Source organism: Rhinolophus sinicus, chromosome 17 (assembly GCF_057876585.1).
Source record: "Rhinolophus sinicus isolate RSI-liver-muscle chromosome 17, RSI-T2T, whole genome shotgun sequence".
Taxonomy (NCBI): domain Eukaryota; kingdom Metazoa; phylum Chordata; class Mammalia; order Chiroptera; family Rhinolophidae; genus Rhinolophus; species Rhinolophus sinicus.
In genome coordinates, this window is record NC_142517.1 from 27,143,128 (window position 1) to 27,161,370 (window position 18,243).

The following is an 18,243-nucleotide window of genomic DNA, read 5'->3' on the forward strand; positions in this document are numbered from 1 at the left end:
ACTGAACTGTGACTCTGCTTCTTCATCCATGTGACAGGCCTATCATTCCTCCTTCAGCTGGGCCTGCCTAACCAGACCAGCACTGGGTCACTCTGTGAATGAGTGGGGAGACATTCCTGCCTGTCTGGTGACTCTGAGGATGGGTGCTGCTGATCAGTGGGTGGATATCACCTCTGTCTCTAGAGCCTGCGGAGCACCTAGGACCCCCACCCACCCACCCACCCCATGGCTCCAGGGCCTCTGTGAAATGCCCTGACCCCTGCCTCGAGCCTGGCTACACTTTGCCAAGGGCTGCTTGTTCCCAGAAGCTTCCTGGCGCCTTTGAACCACAAAGGTGCTCTCTGAAAGAGAACAAACCACCCCAGGGTTATTCCATGTCAGTTGACATCTCATGTTTTCCCTATAAAAATGAACAATCATTTTCTGCTCATCCAGCAAGGACACACCGCGGTTTATTTCGCACATAAATGTTTGCCCACCCTCAGCGCTACAGGAGGAGACTGAACACAGTTTATTTGTGTGTGAACCAGCTACCCATACGGTCCAGGGCCCAGCGCAGACGTGGCCTCCTTGAGAGGGTCTCCCTTCCCCCTGGGTGTGTAGAGGAGAGAGAGGCCTATTGTTCCGGCAGCGGGCGGGCACTTCTCCAGGCAGCATGCAGGGGGTTCCCCCTGGGAGGCAGAAAAGCCGCCTCCAAAATCGATCATCTCATGCTTTGTGTTGTTTTGTTTCTGCTCTTTCCTACTTTGCTGTAACTCCTGGGCCAGGCGCTCCACGCAGGGGGCGCACTTACTTCTTCCATACCCTTTGCACAGTGTGCCTTTGATGTCGCTGCTCAGTTCTCTAGGGAGGGGATGAACGTCTCTCCCACCTACAGGCTCACGCCCGCGGTCACGCAGAGGAAGTGAACGAAGGCATGACTGGCCCCAGGGAGGCTGGGGGTGGGCCGGCCTGGAATGTAGGGTCCTCTCTGCCAGGACGTGGAAGGGGTGCACAGCAGGGCTGAGCCACCCCCATTGTCAAATGGAGGTCTGGGCGCCAGGTCCTGACCCTCTCTGCTCAGAGGATCCAGCCGAGCTGAGGCTCTGAGGGAGAAGTATGGCAGGAGGAGCCAGGACATTCTGCTCGGCCCGCCTCTGCCACTGTATGACCCACATGACGCTGTGCCTCCCAGGGTGAGCCTCTCTGCTGAGAGTGGGGCAATAACTGCCGCGGCGCCTGCCTTTTCGCCGGGGCTGATGTTGTGAAGAGCAAACAACACTCTCCGAGGAAACGATGTGAGAAGTACAAACCCTTTGTGAGTCAGCGGACGGAGTCGTTGCCCTGTCTTTCCCCACGGTCTACCCGCCACGCCGCCACCCTAATTGCTGGGAGCATCTAGTGAGGTCGTGCTGCCCCCTAGCGGTCAAACTTCTCCCTAAATTCATTTCTTTTCAATTAAATTTTCTATTACAATCATAATAAAAATTAATAATGATGAATATGTAATAATTAACCTAGCCTGCATTATATCCATTTTTATGCCAATGAAGTCATCAAATATAATTTTTAACATTTTTTTTTTTAATGGAGGAAGTGGTACACGAAGGAAGAAGGGCATAATGCAGCCTTGGGCCTGACGTGGGAGGCATGTACCAGCACGCCTTCCCCAGCGTGCTACCCGGCTGCTGGCTGCTCCTCTAAGCCTGGAGGCTCTAGGGAGCCTTGGGGCCTCATGGTGGCCACTTGCCAAGGGTTCCCCAAAAGGGCCCGTATTTCCCCCAAGACGATGGGGATAAGATACAGGAACGGATGAGAAACCAAAGCACTTGGCTGCTCTTCTTCAGCTTTTATTTTATTTTTTATTGGGGAAGGGGAACAGGACCTTATTGGAGAACAGTGTGTACTTCTGGGACTTTTTCCAAGTCAAGTTGTTGTCCTTTCAACCTTAGTTGTGGAGGGTGCAGCTCAGCTCCAGGTCCAGTCACCCTTGTTAGTTGCAGGGGGCGCAGCCCACCATCCCTTGCGGGAGTCGAGCTGACAACCTTGTGGTTGAGAGGACGTGCTCCACCCAACTGAGCCATCTGGCCACCTGGGAGCTGAGTGGCAGCTCACTGACTTCATTCTAGTTGTGGAGGGCGCAGCTCCCTGGCCCATGTGGGAATCGAACCGGCAGCTCTAACCAACTGAGCCACCCGTCATCCCCTTCTTTAGCCCTTGAAACCTTTTAAAATCCCCAAAGATTACAAAACGCCTTGATGAATAGCTATCATTCTCTTTGCTGACATTGAGACAGCATTAGTTGGCCTGGAGAGAAATTAGAGTTTCTGCATATTAAAAATAACAAGTGACCAGTAACTGCTGTGTTCCTTGTTCAGCAGAGACCTCCTCACACGTGCTCTCAGACTGCTCACCACAGCCCTGAGGTGGCAACAGCCCCTATTTTCAGATGAGGAATTAGGAGTCCAAGAAGTCACATGCTATTGAGAGGGGACCAACAGTTTGAAGCCAGGTATTCTAGCTTCAAATCCCTCCCCTTCTCCCAGAGTGCTTGAAGTGGAATCACCCTGGCCCCAGATGAATGCAGAATGAGAACAATTTGCATGGTGGGGAGGAAAATTCTGTGGGGGCGGGGGAGGGGGTTAACAAGACTTTTCCCCCGCATACTTGTGGAATAAACAATCTATCAATAGTCATCCTTTAGTCATGACGAATAATCAACTGGAAACTCGTGCTCTTTGATCTGGTTTACCACTTTCCTTTCCCTTCTCATCTGAGCAGAGGTTCCTTCTTAGCATTCAACATTCCAGATCTCTCTTGACTCCTCTTACAGGCCTTTTCCCAGGCCTCTGAGGAACTTCCTTCTAGATTCAGCTTCCTGGACTTGGGACTGGGATGAAAGGTTGCCAGAGGTTTCCTTCCGTGTCCCCCTCCAGCCCCTCGCCCTAGCTTTCCTCCTCCTAAGCATGCAGGATGATGGGCCTCTGGAGACCCACTGCAGAACTGAGAAGTTTGTCAACTTGGTGCCAAGTAGAGCCTTGCTTTGAGGAAACCAGTGAGCACAACAATGAAAAGTTTGGAGGGTCTGACAGTGGAGGGGCAGGTGGAGAATGATGTCACAGAGGCCTCGGGGACACAGGAAGTCAGTAGACCTGCCATCACAGGTGTTGCTGGTTCCAGGACTGGGTTTCCCGAGAAGGGCCTCTGACACCCCCAGAGCATTGAAATGATATGCAGACTTGCTTCTTTACCCGTGTGAGGCTGGAACATTCGAGCACATGAGCAGAAAGCTTTCTCCCAGATCTTCCATCTTGGGGGGAACTAAGTGAGATTATGCTTGGGTTCTGACACAGTCTAGAGACACTCACATTTTGTCAACATGACCTGTGTGCCAGCCCCTGGCATGTTTGCATATGCCATCTCATTTAACTATTAAAAATACCCTGTGAGGTTGGGCTTCTTTGCCCTGTTTTACCTATTAGTAAATGAGGTTCAGAGAGGCTGAGAGATTTGGCTAAGATCACACTGTTAATTAGGAGAGTATTGATTCGAGATATGCTGTAAGCTCAAGAAAATGCTGCACCGTTGAAACTCTAGTTTGCCTGACCTAAGACACATCTGGATAGTTTTCTGCTTTTGGGCTGAAGGGAGTCCCTCCTGTGAGGTGAGTGCATCTGACCTTCCATTGATTGGATTTTACAAACTGAGTGATCAGATAACTTAGTTATGCATACATGTGACTGCATTCTGCATTGGCCTTTGTCCCAGTTTCCTGTCCCCTTCCTCCACCACACCGGAAGGCCAAGTCACGACTGTCAGTCCCTGTGGTCTCATTTGTCTGTCTGCCCTAGACATCTGGGCAGTGGTGGGGCAATGGAGCAAGATAAGAATGGAGAGAACACGGGCTTGAAGCCAGGCGGGCTTGGGTTTAAATTCCACCTCTGCCATATTTTCAGGAAAAACGGCCCAGATTCTAGGATGGGGATGGGGACGAGGAGGTTCAGTTAGAGTCACGTAGTCTCAGCCTGCTTCTGAGTAGTGGAGGGCAGGTGCCAAGGCCAGCCCGCTCCAGAACAGAAAGGGCCTTCCTGCCCAGACATGGGGGATGGGCCACTGCTCGTAGCTGGCAACCCTCAGCTCCGGGGACCCAATTTCAGAAGCTCACATAAGACTCAGGTGGCTCCTGGTCCCCCAATTCTCTCCCACACACTGGTCTAAAATTCACTTTTAAGGCTCTGGACATGAGCCAAATGTAATCATCCCTGAGAGGGGACGACATTTCACGATGTTAAAGAGAAGCAGCATGGAATTAGGAGAGCACGTCTGTGTGGAGCCCATCCAGGCTTTACACATGGTCTCACGGCCTCTGTTTCCTGATCTTTAACATACAACACATAAATTAACTCATTTAAATGCTCACAGTAGCCCCATTACCATTTTCCTGGTGAGGTGGGCATGTAGGACAAACACCTGCGCCAGGTGGGGCGTGAATAGCAAACCTGGACTTTGAGCTCAGCAGTCACAGGGGCAGTGTCCCTGCTCTCGACCTCGACACTGTTCTGGTTCTTATGGGAATAGCAAGGCCTTCTTCTTAGGTCTGAGGGCAGGATTAAGGGAGATCGTGCATCTACAGCTTCTGGCACAAAGCAAGCACTCAATTAATGCCCTTTTCCTCTGTGGCCTTTTAGATTTGAGAGGAGAGAGCCACAGCTACCTCTCTCAGCCAAAGTCTGTCTCATACATACAGGTGCTCAGTCACTATCTGAGGGATGAATGAAAGGGCAGATAGCGATAAGGTGGGTGGCAGGAGGGAGGGAGGGAGGGAGGGGAGCACTAGAAATAGAGGTGGGCCTGTATGCAAGGCCAAGGTCAGAAGGCTGAAGCTGCGGCAAGTGCTCTGGTTTTCCTGCGGTCAGCCCTGCATGTTCAGGTGCCACTATGCTGACTTGGGGGTCTAATTCATGATATGGGCTTCATCTCCCACCTGTCACTTTTATCGGTGTTGGCCTCAGAGCTCATCGAAAGGCCTGGGAGCCCCAGATGACAGAGCAGCCACTCGGGAGGAGAAGGAGGCACCCCCCCACACACACACCCATCTACTGCTGAGAAAGGACTGAGGCTGCTCATTGGGGATCGCAGTGTCGGGTGGTGGGTGGAGGGTGGGGGGCTGGTGTGTGGAAATAGGACTGTTCAGTTCCAGGCTTATTATAGTCCAGGCCCACACCCAAGCAGTGGCTGCCCCATCCCTGCTCTGGCCTGAGTCAACCACTGGCAAATGGGGTGTGCTTCTTAAAACCCAGAAAGAGGTCTCTGTAGGGACAGATGGAACCCAGCTCTCTGATGGAGAGTCTCCAAGCCATCCTGGCACATTTCAGCCAGAACCCGGCTTCACCAACACGGGCTGTCTGGGCGATAGCTACTAAGGTGCATTCATTTCTGTTTATCAAGATTACATGGGCCAAGGTCAGGTGTACTAGGACCAAAACAAGCAGACCTTGACAGGGCAACATACCAAAGTATTGGTTTCACCATGTTCTCTCTGAATGTCCCTCAGCTCAATTGATACATCACGATCGGGATGGTTTGAGATGACTAAACCGGCGGCCGCTCCCTGCTCCGACTTTGTTTGTTTATAGGCACAGCCTGCATATCCAATGCAAGGTGAAACGAGGCCGTTTTTCCCCCACAAAGTGGAGTCACTGAGTCCCTCTTGCTTGGATGTTTTGGGAGTGGTGGTTTAAAAATCCTACCCACTGCTTCAGTCTGCTCTGCTCTTTTTAAGTACAGTTACCACCCCAGACTCTCCAGGAGAGATGAATCCACTGTTCCACGTGACCAGCCAAACTGGGCTTTTCTTATTCTGGATCTGCAAAGGAGAGGCAAGATCCTACCGAAATCCCTGGCCTGTCAAAGGGTTCTTGAAATGACAAAATTGTTTCTTTGCACCATCGACATTTTCATCATCAGTAAATATTTTATGAAGAGCCCACACCGAGGTTGCTTGCCAGTTTGGAACCCAGATAAGAGGGAATGTTCTTTAGTCTGTTTCAGAGGAGGTTTAGTCAGTAAATTGTGTTTCGTTTAACTTCTAAAAGCCTTCCTTTTCCTGGAAAAAAAAAAAGTCATTTTGTTTTTGCAAATGAAAGAGTAAAAGCTTTTGCTAATGCATATTATTTCTTCAATTATCATTTGGGTTTGCAGACAGTGCTTGCTTTCTGAAACCCTGAAATTACCTTATTTCTTTGCACTAAAAATACTTAGTCAGAGTCAGTTGAACACTGGTTGAACTCATGACTTGTGGTAACTTGTGAATTCAACAGATGGTTTCAGTTTTTCCGACCCACCCTTTCATCCACTCCACCCAAGAACAAATCATTCAGATACTGCACTGCTGGAGTGAGTCACAAATCTGTCACTGACCGAGTTCTCCGCCAGCTGCAGTCTTGTGCTGCCCCCTTGTGGTGAGAACCGCACGGGCCCGCTGCCTCGCTCACCGTCTCTTCCCCCCAGGAGAGCAGGGGCTGCTGGGCTGGTCTTAAGGAGCAAGTGGCAGGAAGAGCTTGTGAGGGCCTGAATGGTCCCAGGTCCGTGGGCACTAAATGCCATGTTACGTACTCTCCAGGGTGAAACAGATCCGGGCTGTGGACTCGGCCTTCGACTCCTGTTTGAGACACAGGGAAGCAAACTACCTCAACAAGGAAAGCCACTCCCTGGGAACTGGATGCTTGGAAAGGAGCAGGAACTGTTTCAGGCCTTTGCAGAAACTTAGCCAGAGCAGGAGATCCGTGAGAGGGGGCTGCCTGCCCCGTTGTCTGACACTTGGTAAATACTCCCTAAGTACCTGTGAACTGACTGCAATGAGTCTCTGTCGTCAACAGTCATTTCCTGAGCATTTACTATTTTGGGTCCCTGATTAAGACAAGGGATACAAAGAGTTTGTGTAAAATACAGTCTTGGCTCTGAGCAGAGTCTCTAGTTGGAGAATTGGGCCAGGCATAAGAGATCACACTTGCCAGCCTAGAGCGATGTGTTTTCATTGCTCATGGAAAAACTCAGGAACTCAATAACTCAAGAGGCACCAGTGTTGGGGAAAAGAAGAGGTCCACTGAGGACGCAACAGCAGGGTTAGCTTTTCTGATTGGAGGAAACGGAGCTGTGCCTTTAAGGAAGTGACAATAGTAAAATCAAGTACCTCCCACCCCGTGCCAGTGTCCTTTATGTATGTGTATCACTAATTCTCACAACATTCATGCCAGGGAAGTATAATCATTGTTTACCCACAGATGAGGAAACTTGGGCTCAGACAAGTTAAGCAATTCTGCCCAAGGCCACACAGCACTGAGCAGGAGACCAGGCTTCTAATGCAGGTCAGTCTAATGCCAGAACCCATGCCCCTTCTACCACCTCCTGCCAAAGGAGGAAAGGTTCTCAAACTTTATCAGGTGCCATGGAACTTAATTTGAAGCAGCTTCCAAAGCAAGCCACTATTGCCTCTAGCGAGCAAGGGCCCAGCCAAGAAAAGCTGGTACCTTCAGGTTCTCTGAACACAACACTGCATGGGGTGGCACTGGAGCCCCGGATATGGCCAGCTTGCAAGCACAGGGAGCAGGCTGGGCTGAAGAGTGGCATTGGCAGGGCTGCTAGACAAGCTCTCCATGGCACATGGCAGGTGAGCAGCATCCAGTGCCAGGCTCCAGAAGACCCCTGATTTCAAAGCTCATCATGTGGACATTTTATAAAGAGGTCAGGGATCCCAGGCTTGGACATGGAAGGATTCGATTGCAGTGGGACTCTAGCAAAGCCGTAGAGGTTGATACACAGTATAGAGGTTAAGTAGCTGGACCCTGGAACAAATAGTTTGGTTTGAATCCTGGCTCAACCACTTAGCTGTGTGAAATCACCTCCTCATGGATTCCCCGCTCCCACCGTAGGGTTTTTGAAATACGTTAAATGAGTTAATATATGTAAACCAGAATGGCACCTGGAACGTAGTGCTTATTTCATGTTGAGTAGGGGTTGCTGTCGATTCTTCTGCCACCAGAATTGAGCAATGCCATGTACCTTTAGAGTTGTTATCAAAGATTCATGGCTGGATTAAGGGCCTAAGTGAGGCTTAAGGGAATATGTCTAAAGACACTAGTGGTCCCTTTGGAAACAGGCAAATCCTTACTGTGTTCAGAACATGGCTTACTGGTCAGCTGAGAGGAGACTGAGAGATCTCTCACATGCAGCCGAACAGTATCCTCCAGCAGCACAAGTACTGATGACTACCTTGAACTGCAAACTAAAAGATTCTTGTAAGGAAAGAACAGATTGTCAGAATATGGGGAACTCATCATGCATGAGGAAGGTCATCCAAAAGGAAATGGCAGCCATAAGAAGCCCTATACACTGGCAGTGTAGTTATCTTGACCTTTAATAGTAATTTCATCCCCCTAAAGCCAGTCCTGATGAAAAAGCCTAAGGCCTTGTCATAATATACTTCTAGATAACATACAAATGGTGTGAATCTTTTGGAAAGTCACACAAGTGAAGCAGTCTTAAAAATGTTCATCTTGGGGGGTGGCCGGTTAGCTCAGTTGGTTAGAGCGTGGTGCTGATAACACCAAGGTTGCCGGTTCAATCCCTGCATGGGCCACTGTGAGCTGCGCCCTTCTTAAAAAACAAACAAAAACAAGTTCATCTCAAAGGATGCAGGAACTAGCTTAAAGGGATTCCCATTGGCACCAACTGGAATCATTTGAGCAACAATATAAATGATAGCAATGGATTATAAACCACAAAATGAGTCCATACTGATATACATAAACAAATGAATAAACGAAGAAGGTTAAGCTTCTCCTTACAGTGGAATTCCAACTAATAAATGTAGAAAGAATTCTAGAATTATAAATTATTTTTGCTAAGTATTTCAGGCAAAAATCATCCATGGATGCTAAAATTCCTAGGCAGAATTATGATGCAAGACAATATCTGACCCTAAAGTATCTCCTCCATAAGATACTTATTAATTACAAATGTAAACATAGTAACATTTAAGAACACTGGCAGATACCACCATAGCCAAAGTTAAAATCAAAGTTAACACAATCAGTAATGGGACAAATTGATGTCATGTGCCTCAGATGATACACTGAGGACACAACCTCCCTTCTGTTGTATTCGTACCAAAAACACAAAGCCTGAATCTAATCACGAGGAAACATCGGACAAACCTCAATTAAGGTACATTCTAGAAAATCACTGGTTTACACTGGAGGGCAGAATGAAAGAAGCTTCTAGTGATGGATTGGAATTAGAGGTTTTGTATGAAAGGAATGAATGATACCCCAGGACCAAAGAGCATGCCTAATGCCAGAATTTGGTCCCTCACTAAAAGGAACACGTACTTCTCAGTGGAATGGCTTGTTTCAAAGTTGAAGCAGAGAAGGAACAAGGTGAACTTGGATTGTCTCGTTGTACAAGAAAGTAACATAATGCCCAAAATTAATGGGGACATATTGAAAGGTCAAAGGAGCTGGCTTACAGGAGCTTCTATTGGCCTAATTTGGGATGATTTCAGTATCATAATGAATAATGATAGAAATAAATTATAGCACTGAATTTTTAAAAATCTGAGTCCATAGATACTTTAAAAAAGTAAAAAGAGGTGGAGAAGGGAAAACTCTTCTTTACAGAAGAATGCCAACCAATAAATTTTTAAGCAAGCTATAAATAGAAAAATCACCATTTTCCAACCACGATTTAAAAAACAAAACAAAATTTGATTCAGGCAAGACCATTAATGCATGGTAAAGCAACTGGTGAAAACTCTCACGGAACAGGAAATTCATTCAGTCCTCACGTATAACCCCCCAGAGTACAGATTAAAGATACTTTTACAAGGGAGAAATCTGTTGGGCACCTTAGTCAAATGATCATACTTAATGTCACTGATAAGGGGACAAATAGACATGTGCCCTCTTAGTGATACACTGAGAATAGGATATCATCTATGTACTAGTATCCTGATCAAAAATATTTAACATGAGAGGCGGCCGGATGGCTCAGTAGGTTAGAGCGTGAGCTCTGAACAACAGGGTTGCTGGTTCGATTCCCACATGGGCCAGGGAGCTGTGCCCTCCACAACTAGACTGAAGACAACATGCTGACGTTGAGCTGCCGGAGGGTCGGCCGGATGCCTAGAGCGCAAGCTCTCAACAACAAGGTTGCCAGTTCAATTCCCACATGGGATGGTGGGCTGTGCCCCCTGCAACTAAAGATTGAAAACAGCAACTGGACTTGGAGCTGAGCTGCGCCCTCCACAACTAGATTAAAGGACAACGACTGGGAACTGATGGGCCCTGGAGAAACACACTGTTCCCCAATATTCCCCAATAAAAATTTTTTTAAAAAGAAAGAAATTTCTAAAACAAACAAACAACAACAACAATAAATATATATATATATATATATATATATATATATATATATATATATATATATATATATATATATATTTTTTAACATGAATCTAACCATGGGAAATTTTCTAGTTTAATGCAGCCTATGAGATATTCAACTAAATACAATAGATAATCTTTGATTGGATCCTGGACCAAACAACCAATCCACAGTTATAAAGAGCATCATCAGTACAACAAACTGGGAAATTCAAATAGAAACTGTATTACATCAATGCATCAATGATAAATTTCCTGAGTGTGAGGACAACTGTACTATGGCCATGTAGGCAAATGTTTTTGAGCCTTGGTGACACATACTGAAGTATTTAGGGGTAAAGTAACTCAAGTGGTTCAGAAAGGAAACAAAAAGAAAAATGTGTCCACAAATGTATACATAGAGATATGAAGCAAGTATAGCAAAACATTAACTGTTAGTGAATCTTAGGTAATGATTATAAGGGTATTGCTTGTACCATTCTTGCAGTTTCTTCAGAGGTTTGAAATTTATCAAACTATAATAGTGTGAAAAAATGAAACAAATTTTCCCAAAGTAAAAAACAAACAAAAACGTCAAGGTCATGAAACACAGACTGAGTAACTACTTTAGAGGAAAGGAGATTAAAGTTACTGTGTGATTCCAGATTGAATCCTGGACCAGAAAAGAGGCATTAGCAGGAAAATTTGCAATATTCAAAGAAGGTCAATAGATTTATACTTTTGGTCAATAATGTTAATTTCCCAACTTTGATAATTATATTGTGGATATGTAAGATAAATGTCTTTTTTTTTTTTTAAGGAAATATACACTGAAATACTTATAGGGCAACAGAACATCATGACTACAACTTACTCTCAAACATATCAGAAAGTCCATTACGTATGCATCCGTGATATGTGAGAGCAATAAAGCAATTGTGATAAAATGATAACATTTGAGAAATCTGGGTGAAGGATAGATAGGAATTCCTAGTACTAATTTTGCAACTTTTTTATCTCTGAAATTATTTCAAAATGAAAAAGTTAAAAAAAATGTTCACTTCAGTTTCTCTCCACATTATTTTTATGTCACTGTAGTGAGTTGAATAATGTCCCTCTGAAATTCATGTTCATGTAGAACCTCAGAGTGTAACCTTACCTGAACATTGCTTCTTTGTAGATGTAATTAGTTAAGATGAGGTCACACTGGAATAGGGGAAGCTCTTCATCCAATAACTGGTGTCCTTAAGGAGACACATACAGAGAAAAAGGCCACGTGAAGACGGAAGCAGAGAATGCAGTGACACAGCTACAAGCCAAGGAGCACCAAGGATTGCTGGGAGCCAGCCACCAGAAGCTACGAGCAATCAAGGAAGGATTCTTCCCTAGAGCCTTCAGAGGGAGCACGGTCCTCCCAACACCTTGATTTCAGACTTCTAGCTTCAAGAACTATGAGAATACATTTGTTTTAAGTCTGCAAGTTTGTGGTAATTCGTTACAGTAACCCTAGGAAATTCAGTCTCCCACCTGCTTAAAACAATGGCTTTATGGTCTACAAAACATCATCGTCTGGCATCCACAAGCCTCTGATAATGTCAAATGATGGTAATACCATTTATTGAACATTTACTACAAGCCTAACTGCACTAAGTGGATTATATCTATTGTTTCCTTTAATCTTCATAACATTTGATACAGCAGGTTCAATGGCTAATTCTACAAATGGGAAATGGAAGCTGAGAGTGATTAAGTAGTGTGTACAAGATTGGAGAGCTAATAAGCAGAGGGCTAAGCACTGACTCCAGGCAGTCTGAATCTCGGCTCCAATTAGCTCCCCGTTCCACACGCAAGCTCCTCTGGCAGAAGGAAACAGCCGTGGTGTCTCCCAGCGCACACCCCAAGCTGCCCTGATCTACACTTGGAACCCTGCCTCGATAGCACATTGCCTCTTCCTTCTCGCCCTCTTAAATCCTTCCCATCCTGGCCCCCGGCAATACTCCCTATCTTCTATGAAAACTTTTCAGGGCTCTTCAGGAGGAAGGCCAGAGCGGTCCCTCGTCCTTCTCTAATTGAAGCACTCATTGTAATGGCCATAAAATACATTCAAGATTACTTTGGATGTTATTTGGCTTTTAAAAAAATTGTTTGCTTCTAACTAAATAGCAAATGCCCTGCAAGCAGGCATTAATTATAGGTAGATATCTAGACATCAAGACTTTCCCTATCCTTTTCTCTAAGTAGACACCTATCACGACAGCCCTCATCAGGTTACGTGCAATTAGACACTTAACATTTGCAATTGCAATTTCCAAGTTGAAAGTTCATTTGCTGACTCGTGTGTGTAGTAAACTGTAGTCTGCTAGAGGCTGACAGCCTGGTTAACCAGTCTCAGCACGGCCTGTTCATTGCTATCTTACGTTGCTGTAATCATCAAATAAATAAAACTTGGTTGGTTTGGTAAGGTTCAAAGTAATTTTGAGCAGAAAATAAGTTTTGCCATTTAGGGTGAAATATTGAACCTCATGGTGGCTGAGATTTATGATGTGCCTTGTTCTCTGTACAAAGATCTGATATGTATTATGCTCTGTATAAAACCAAGAAAAAAACCCATTTGTGGAATCTTTCTACACGTGCTCCGGCAATGCAAGTGTGGCTCGAGTGAGAAATTCTGGTCGGAAAGGTTAACTGCATTCTAGGTACTGTGGTTAACTAGGGCAGATGCTGGGTGCAGTAACCATTTCCTCCTGACCCAGGAGCATATGCCCACAATGCCACATGAGGGGTCCATATAGGCCTTGGACTATCTTCTGAGGTGTCAGGGGTCTCCTGGAAGGGCCACGCAGGTAATATCAAGGAGCAAAAGGAGCAGGGTTCAAGAAAAATACCTGTCAGCACACTGATGAATGAAAATTGACACCTGGCTTCAGTGTCGTGATTAAGAGAGAGTAGAACGAACTGAAATGCACTGGAGCTTGCACACCCCAACCAGGGGGCTATTTGGTGTCAGTCAATTATTGCCTTGAGGGCTTGTAGACTTCACGTATTCTCATTCTTGAAAAGCTGGAAGTCTAGGTTTTTATGTGAATATTTCCAATTTAAAAATGTTAGCAGATAGTTCATTTAAATAAAAAAATGCACAAACCAAATAGATGTACAAGCTAGGACTTGGCCCATGGCCCATCCATTGCTACTCCTGGGCTGCTGTTTACATGCCGTTTCCCTGAAAATAAGACTCGGTCTTATACTAATTTTTGCTCCAAAAGACGCATTAGGGCTTATGTTCAGGGGATGTCATCCTGAAAAATCAGGCTAGGGCTTATTTTCTAGTAAGGTCTTATTTTCGGGGAAACACGGTATCTGCCCCCTTTAGACTGTGAGCTCCAATACCTAAAGAACAGCTATTGGATAAAGAACATGTGTTCACACTTGAAAGAAAGATGAGGGCTTACAAGTGTCAGAGAATTAGTGGTGTGAAATTCATTCCTCAGTATTTTTTACAAATCCTCGTACAGGCTGAGCACTATTGTAGGACCAGGGTTGGGACACACAATAACAGGTACACTGCAGTCCCGCTGTTCTCTTGAAGTTTATATTCTAATGAGTAAGAGAGTCAATGATACAGGAAAATCGTTTCAGATAGTGGTAAGGATTACGAAAAAATCAGTGTTAGCTACGGAATACCCCATGATGGGGTGTCTAGAGGCGCTCGATTAGGTAGGGTGTGAAATCCCCCTCTGGAGAGAGGACTTTAGAATTAGCACCTGAATGATGAAGCCTAAGCCTATCACATAAGGTCTGGGAGAGGAGCATCCCTGGTCTGGGAGGATGGCAAGTACGAAGGCTCAGGAAGAAATGTGCACACTTGAGGAAGAGAAGAGGTTGGTTGATGGAAGGGGCTGGCAAGGGGCGGCTCACACAGGGCCAGAGTCAGGGCTTTGTATTTCATGCATTGAAATGGGAAACCATTGGAAATTTGATTAGTGCATCAAGTGATGAATGTTTTAATACATCAGTAGCTACTCTTTGAAGAATTGTGGCAAAGGAGTACAGACAGAAATGCTACTCAACATAATACTGAGGTGATAGCTGATACAGGGGGAAGGAGTCTGAAGACATCCAAAAAGACACAGTAGGAATTTCTTCTGTACTTAGAACTGGGTTAGAATTTTACTGAGCAGAGGTGGTGAAAGCAGAAGGGTCAAGAGGACACCTGGAATCAAAGTGCCCCGTGTTTTCATGTTTTAATTATGAAAATGTTGTACTGTTCAGAAAGAGATTTCAGTCAAGTCATATTCTGAAAATAGCTGTATTTTGAACTGTACTCAAATGAAAAAATTCAAACTTTCTTACATGGTCAGATGTTTTCTAATAGGAATTAGATTGCCCAGTAAAAACAGAACCCCCTTACAGTCGCCTCACACATACACTATATAAAATGCTGTAAGGGCCAGTTTGCAAAGAGGTTAAATGACTGGAATGCAGAGAACAAGCAAGTCCATGTTCCTTTCATTCCAGGAATGGACCAATTTCAAAGTTAACAAATGAAGTCAAGCTGTGACTTCCAGCCACACAAACAGCTACTCTAGGGGACCTAAGGGGATCAAGGCCTACAGTAACGGTTGCTCCCTTCCAATTTGCCCAGTAGGTTAAGTGATGGTTTTCCTTACCAAACCCCACGTACATTGTGTCTCTGCAGCTAAATGAAGCTCCCAATATGCCTACACTTTTAACACAATTCTAAACATCTGGTTTAAAAAAAACAATCTTCATAATTATCTATTAAAGCCCATGGTGAGTTAAAAAATAGCTCTTAGGACAATGAATATTTGTTATCCAATTATCTTGTTCTTGGAAACTTTCATAAAAGCTAACTAGATTTTTAAATAAGACTTTTGCTGTAGGTTGTGAGCATTAATAACGGGGTTAATGCCTGATGGTCACAGTGACTCTATTTACAACTATAAAGCAAAACTTCGAAGAGGTACTCATTTTTATGATCCTTGTTTTAAAATGGAGAGGTGATTAAGAATTTCACTCGTCTTCCTGTAGGGTGAAAATATCAATTGTAGTACAAGTGTTGGAGAGGCTGTGGAGAAAAAGGAACCCTCATAAACTGTTGGTGGGAATGCAGACTGGTACAGCTGTTATGGAAGGCAGTGTGGAGGTTCCTCAAAAAATTACGAATAGAATTACCATGTGACACAGCAATCCCTCTCCTAGGTATTTACCCAAAAAATCTGAAAACATTTATCCATAAAAACACGTGTGCTCCAATGTTCATTGCAGCTTTGTTTACGGTGGCCAAGACAGGGAAACCACCAAAATGTCCTTCAATAGATGAATGGATAAAGAAGTTGTGGTATACATACACAATGGAATACTATTCAGCAGTAAGAAAAGATATAGGAACATTTGAGACAACATGGATGGATCTTGAGAGTATAATGCTAAGCGAAGTAAGTCAGACAGAAAAAGCAGAGAACCATATGATTTCACTGATATGTGGTATATAAACCAAAAACAACAAAAGAACAAGACAAACAAATGAGAAACAAAAACTCATAGACACAGACAATAGTTTAGTGGTTACCAGAGGGTAAGGGGGGTGAGGGGTGGGAGATGAGGGTAAGGGGGATCAAATATATGGTGATGGAAGGAGAACTGATTCTGGGTGGTGAACACACAATGGGATTTATAGATGATATAATACAGAATTGTACACCTGAAATCTATGTAATTTTACTAACAATTGTCACCCCGATAAATTAAAAAAAAAAATTACCATAAAAAAAAAAAGAAAATATCAATTGTAAAGGACAAAGGTAACATTCCATAACATGAAAGGAATTGTATTAAGAATCGGGATCATTAGGACCAACACTAAACAGCTTATTTGCGTTAAGATTTACAGCTGTAGCAGGAAACAAAAGATAAGAACACATAAACACAAGTGGGGACATTCATACAAGGCTGTCGAGGCACAAGCACTAATGGATTAAGAATCAGGAACTCAGTGAAATACCTAGTGAATGAGGACGCAATCCATTACCAGTTCTAGAACAACACATAATCTGGGTTCCCAGGCTCCTGAATTTCAGACAAGTTTTCAAACCTGAATCTGATCAAGACTTGAGATCTACAAATATATAACACAGGAGAGAGAAAGGTATGTTCAGTGACAGATACCCTAGCTATAATGAGCAAACTCAAAAATCCCTCAGGACAAATGGCCCAATTTCTTTAAATTACAAGGAAAAAAATGATGGAGAATCTGTGACTAAAATCAAAGCAACCTATATGGGCCTTATCTGAACAAATCAATTTTAAAAACAAAACATTTAAGATAGCAAGGGAAATCTGGATACTGACAACACAGTAAGACATTACTGTTAACTTTTTAAACTATAATAAAAGTATTGCAGTTATGTTTAGTCCTTACCTTTCTTTTGTATTGAAATATTCAGGGATGAAATTGTCTGAGATTTCCTTTCAGTAAGGGTGGGAGATGGAGTGGTAAATTAGTGAGGTGAAAACAAGGTTGACTGACCACAATGTGATCAGTAGTTTGAGCTGAGAAATGGGTACTCCATTACTATTTGATATTTCCCATAACACAAATTTGAAAATTGGTTATTTTTCAAAAATATGAATTCAGGTAGGGCAGCCTAAATTTGTAAGCCTCTTGATGAGAACCTGGAAAACTTAACAGCACAAAACAGAAGTTAGGACATGGAAAGACATCCTTGGGAAAGCCTCCTCTAACGTACAAACTTCACCCCTCATGCAGCTGTAGCCCCATCTTCATTCTGCCAAAGCACCCTAACCCACAGCACTATTTCAAAACGAGGTAGGTGAAAATGTAGACACCATTACGAATTCAAGATTAATCTGTTAAACAGGCCTTTGTCGACATTTGCCTTTACCCTCCTTAAATGCTCGTCAGGTAGTTTACTATTTAGAGGGTTTAAGATCTATAGAATTAGAGCTCAGTAGTATTATAAAACTTACTATCTACTCTCTTACCCTCTAAGTTGCTCATGTTAAGCCATGCTAGTTTTTATAGTTAGAAATATGACAGATCTAAATAGCATATCCAAAATTTTTACATCCAAATGAGTCGTCTCCTTCAATGCAGTTGCTTTGCAAGGCTCTCTACTTTTTTCCACCCCACTGCCTGTCACTGGCGAACATGTAGAAAACTTCGGAGTCCTCTTCAGAACTTTTTTTTTTTTTTAAAACATCCTCAATGGCAGTAAGTCTTCACTTCTTTGTTGGTGTATTGACTTTTTGAAATGGCAACAAATCATTCGGAGCCAATTCTAGTGGACTAGTAACCAAAGAGGGTGAAAAAAATTTAAACTTAATGTAACTATAATGGAATGGCCTTTTAATATCTCTAAATTCGCTTCCAAAACATTGGAAACATAACTCTCAATGTAATTTGAAAAAGTCATTATGATACACAATTTAAGGCGTTTTCAACAAAATTTCATCTTCTTTGTGGTCAGATTTTACAGGGACTTCACCTTACTACTAAATTCTCTCTCCTAGCCTAGATAAAAATCACCACTAAGTATTTAAACTTTAAAGCTCCATAGTTGTGCCTGATTTGTGGTCAAGTTAAAAGTTTTGGTTTGTTCAAGAGGACAACTCACTTTAGAAAAAACTGACTTAAATAAGCCATTTACGTGCAAACCAGTTTTCAAGTTGGTTTTAGTGCTAGCTACAATATAACATTTAACATTACACTGCTGGGACACTCCTATTTGATTTTTCCATATATACAGTGAAGACTTTTACAATAGTTCCAAACACAGGTAAGAACTGTATTTCAATTATCTCA

At 43.8% G+C, this 18,243-nt stretch overlaps 1 protein-coding gene and 1 non-coding gene across 2 annotated transcripts; one reads left to right on the forward strand and one right to left on the reverse strand.

Annotated features, from left to right (window-relative positions):
• Positions 1-230: 230 nt before the first annotated feature.
• LOC148754748 (uncharacterized) lies at positions 231-18,157 on the reverse strand. Its single transcript, XM_088794481.1, has 4 exons — positions 16,423-18,157; positions 11,560-11,644; positions 6,400-6,640; positions 231-6,085 (listed from the first exon to the last, which is right to left on the reverse strand). Exons 1-4 carry the CDS (start codon positions 16,466-16,468, stop codon positions 6,068-6,070), a joined length of 390 nt encoding a protein of 129 aa, XP_088650607.1. The 5' UTR covers positions 16,469-18,157; the 3' UTR covers positions 231-6,067.
• On the forward strand, positions 8,544-8,617 carry TRNAI-GAU (transfer RNA isoleucine (anticodon GAU)). The gene has a single exon. It is a non-coding gene; the product is annotated as a tRNA-Ile (tRNA).
• Positions 18,158-18,243: the final 86 nt, after the last annotated feature.

Coding starts and splice junctions, on each gene's coding strand:
- LOC148754748 (XM_088794481.1), bottom strand. CDS start 16,468: ATGTGTTGTTCTAGAACTGGTAATGGATTGCGTCCTCATTCACTAG. Junction 11,645..16,422: donor ATTGCGTCCTCATTCACTAG/GTATTTCACTGA, acceptor TGTCTCCTTAAG/GACACCAGTTATTGGATGAA. Junction 6,641..11,559: donor TACAAAGAAGCAATGTTCAG/GTAAGGTTACAC, acceptor TGTCTCAAACAG/GAGTCGAAGGCCGAGTCCAC.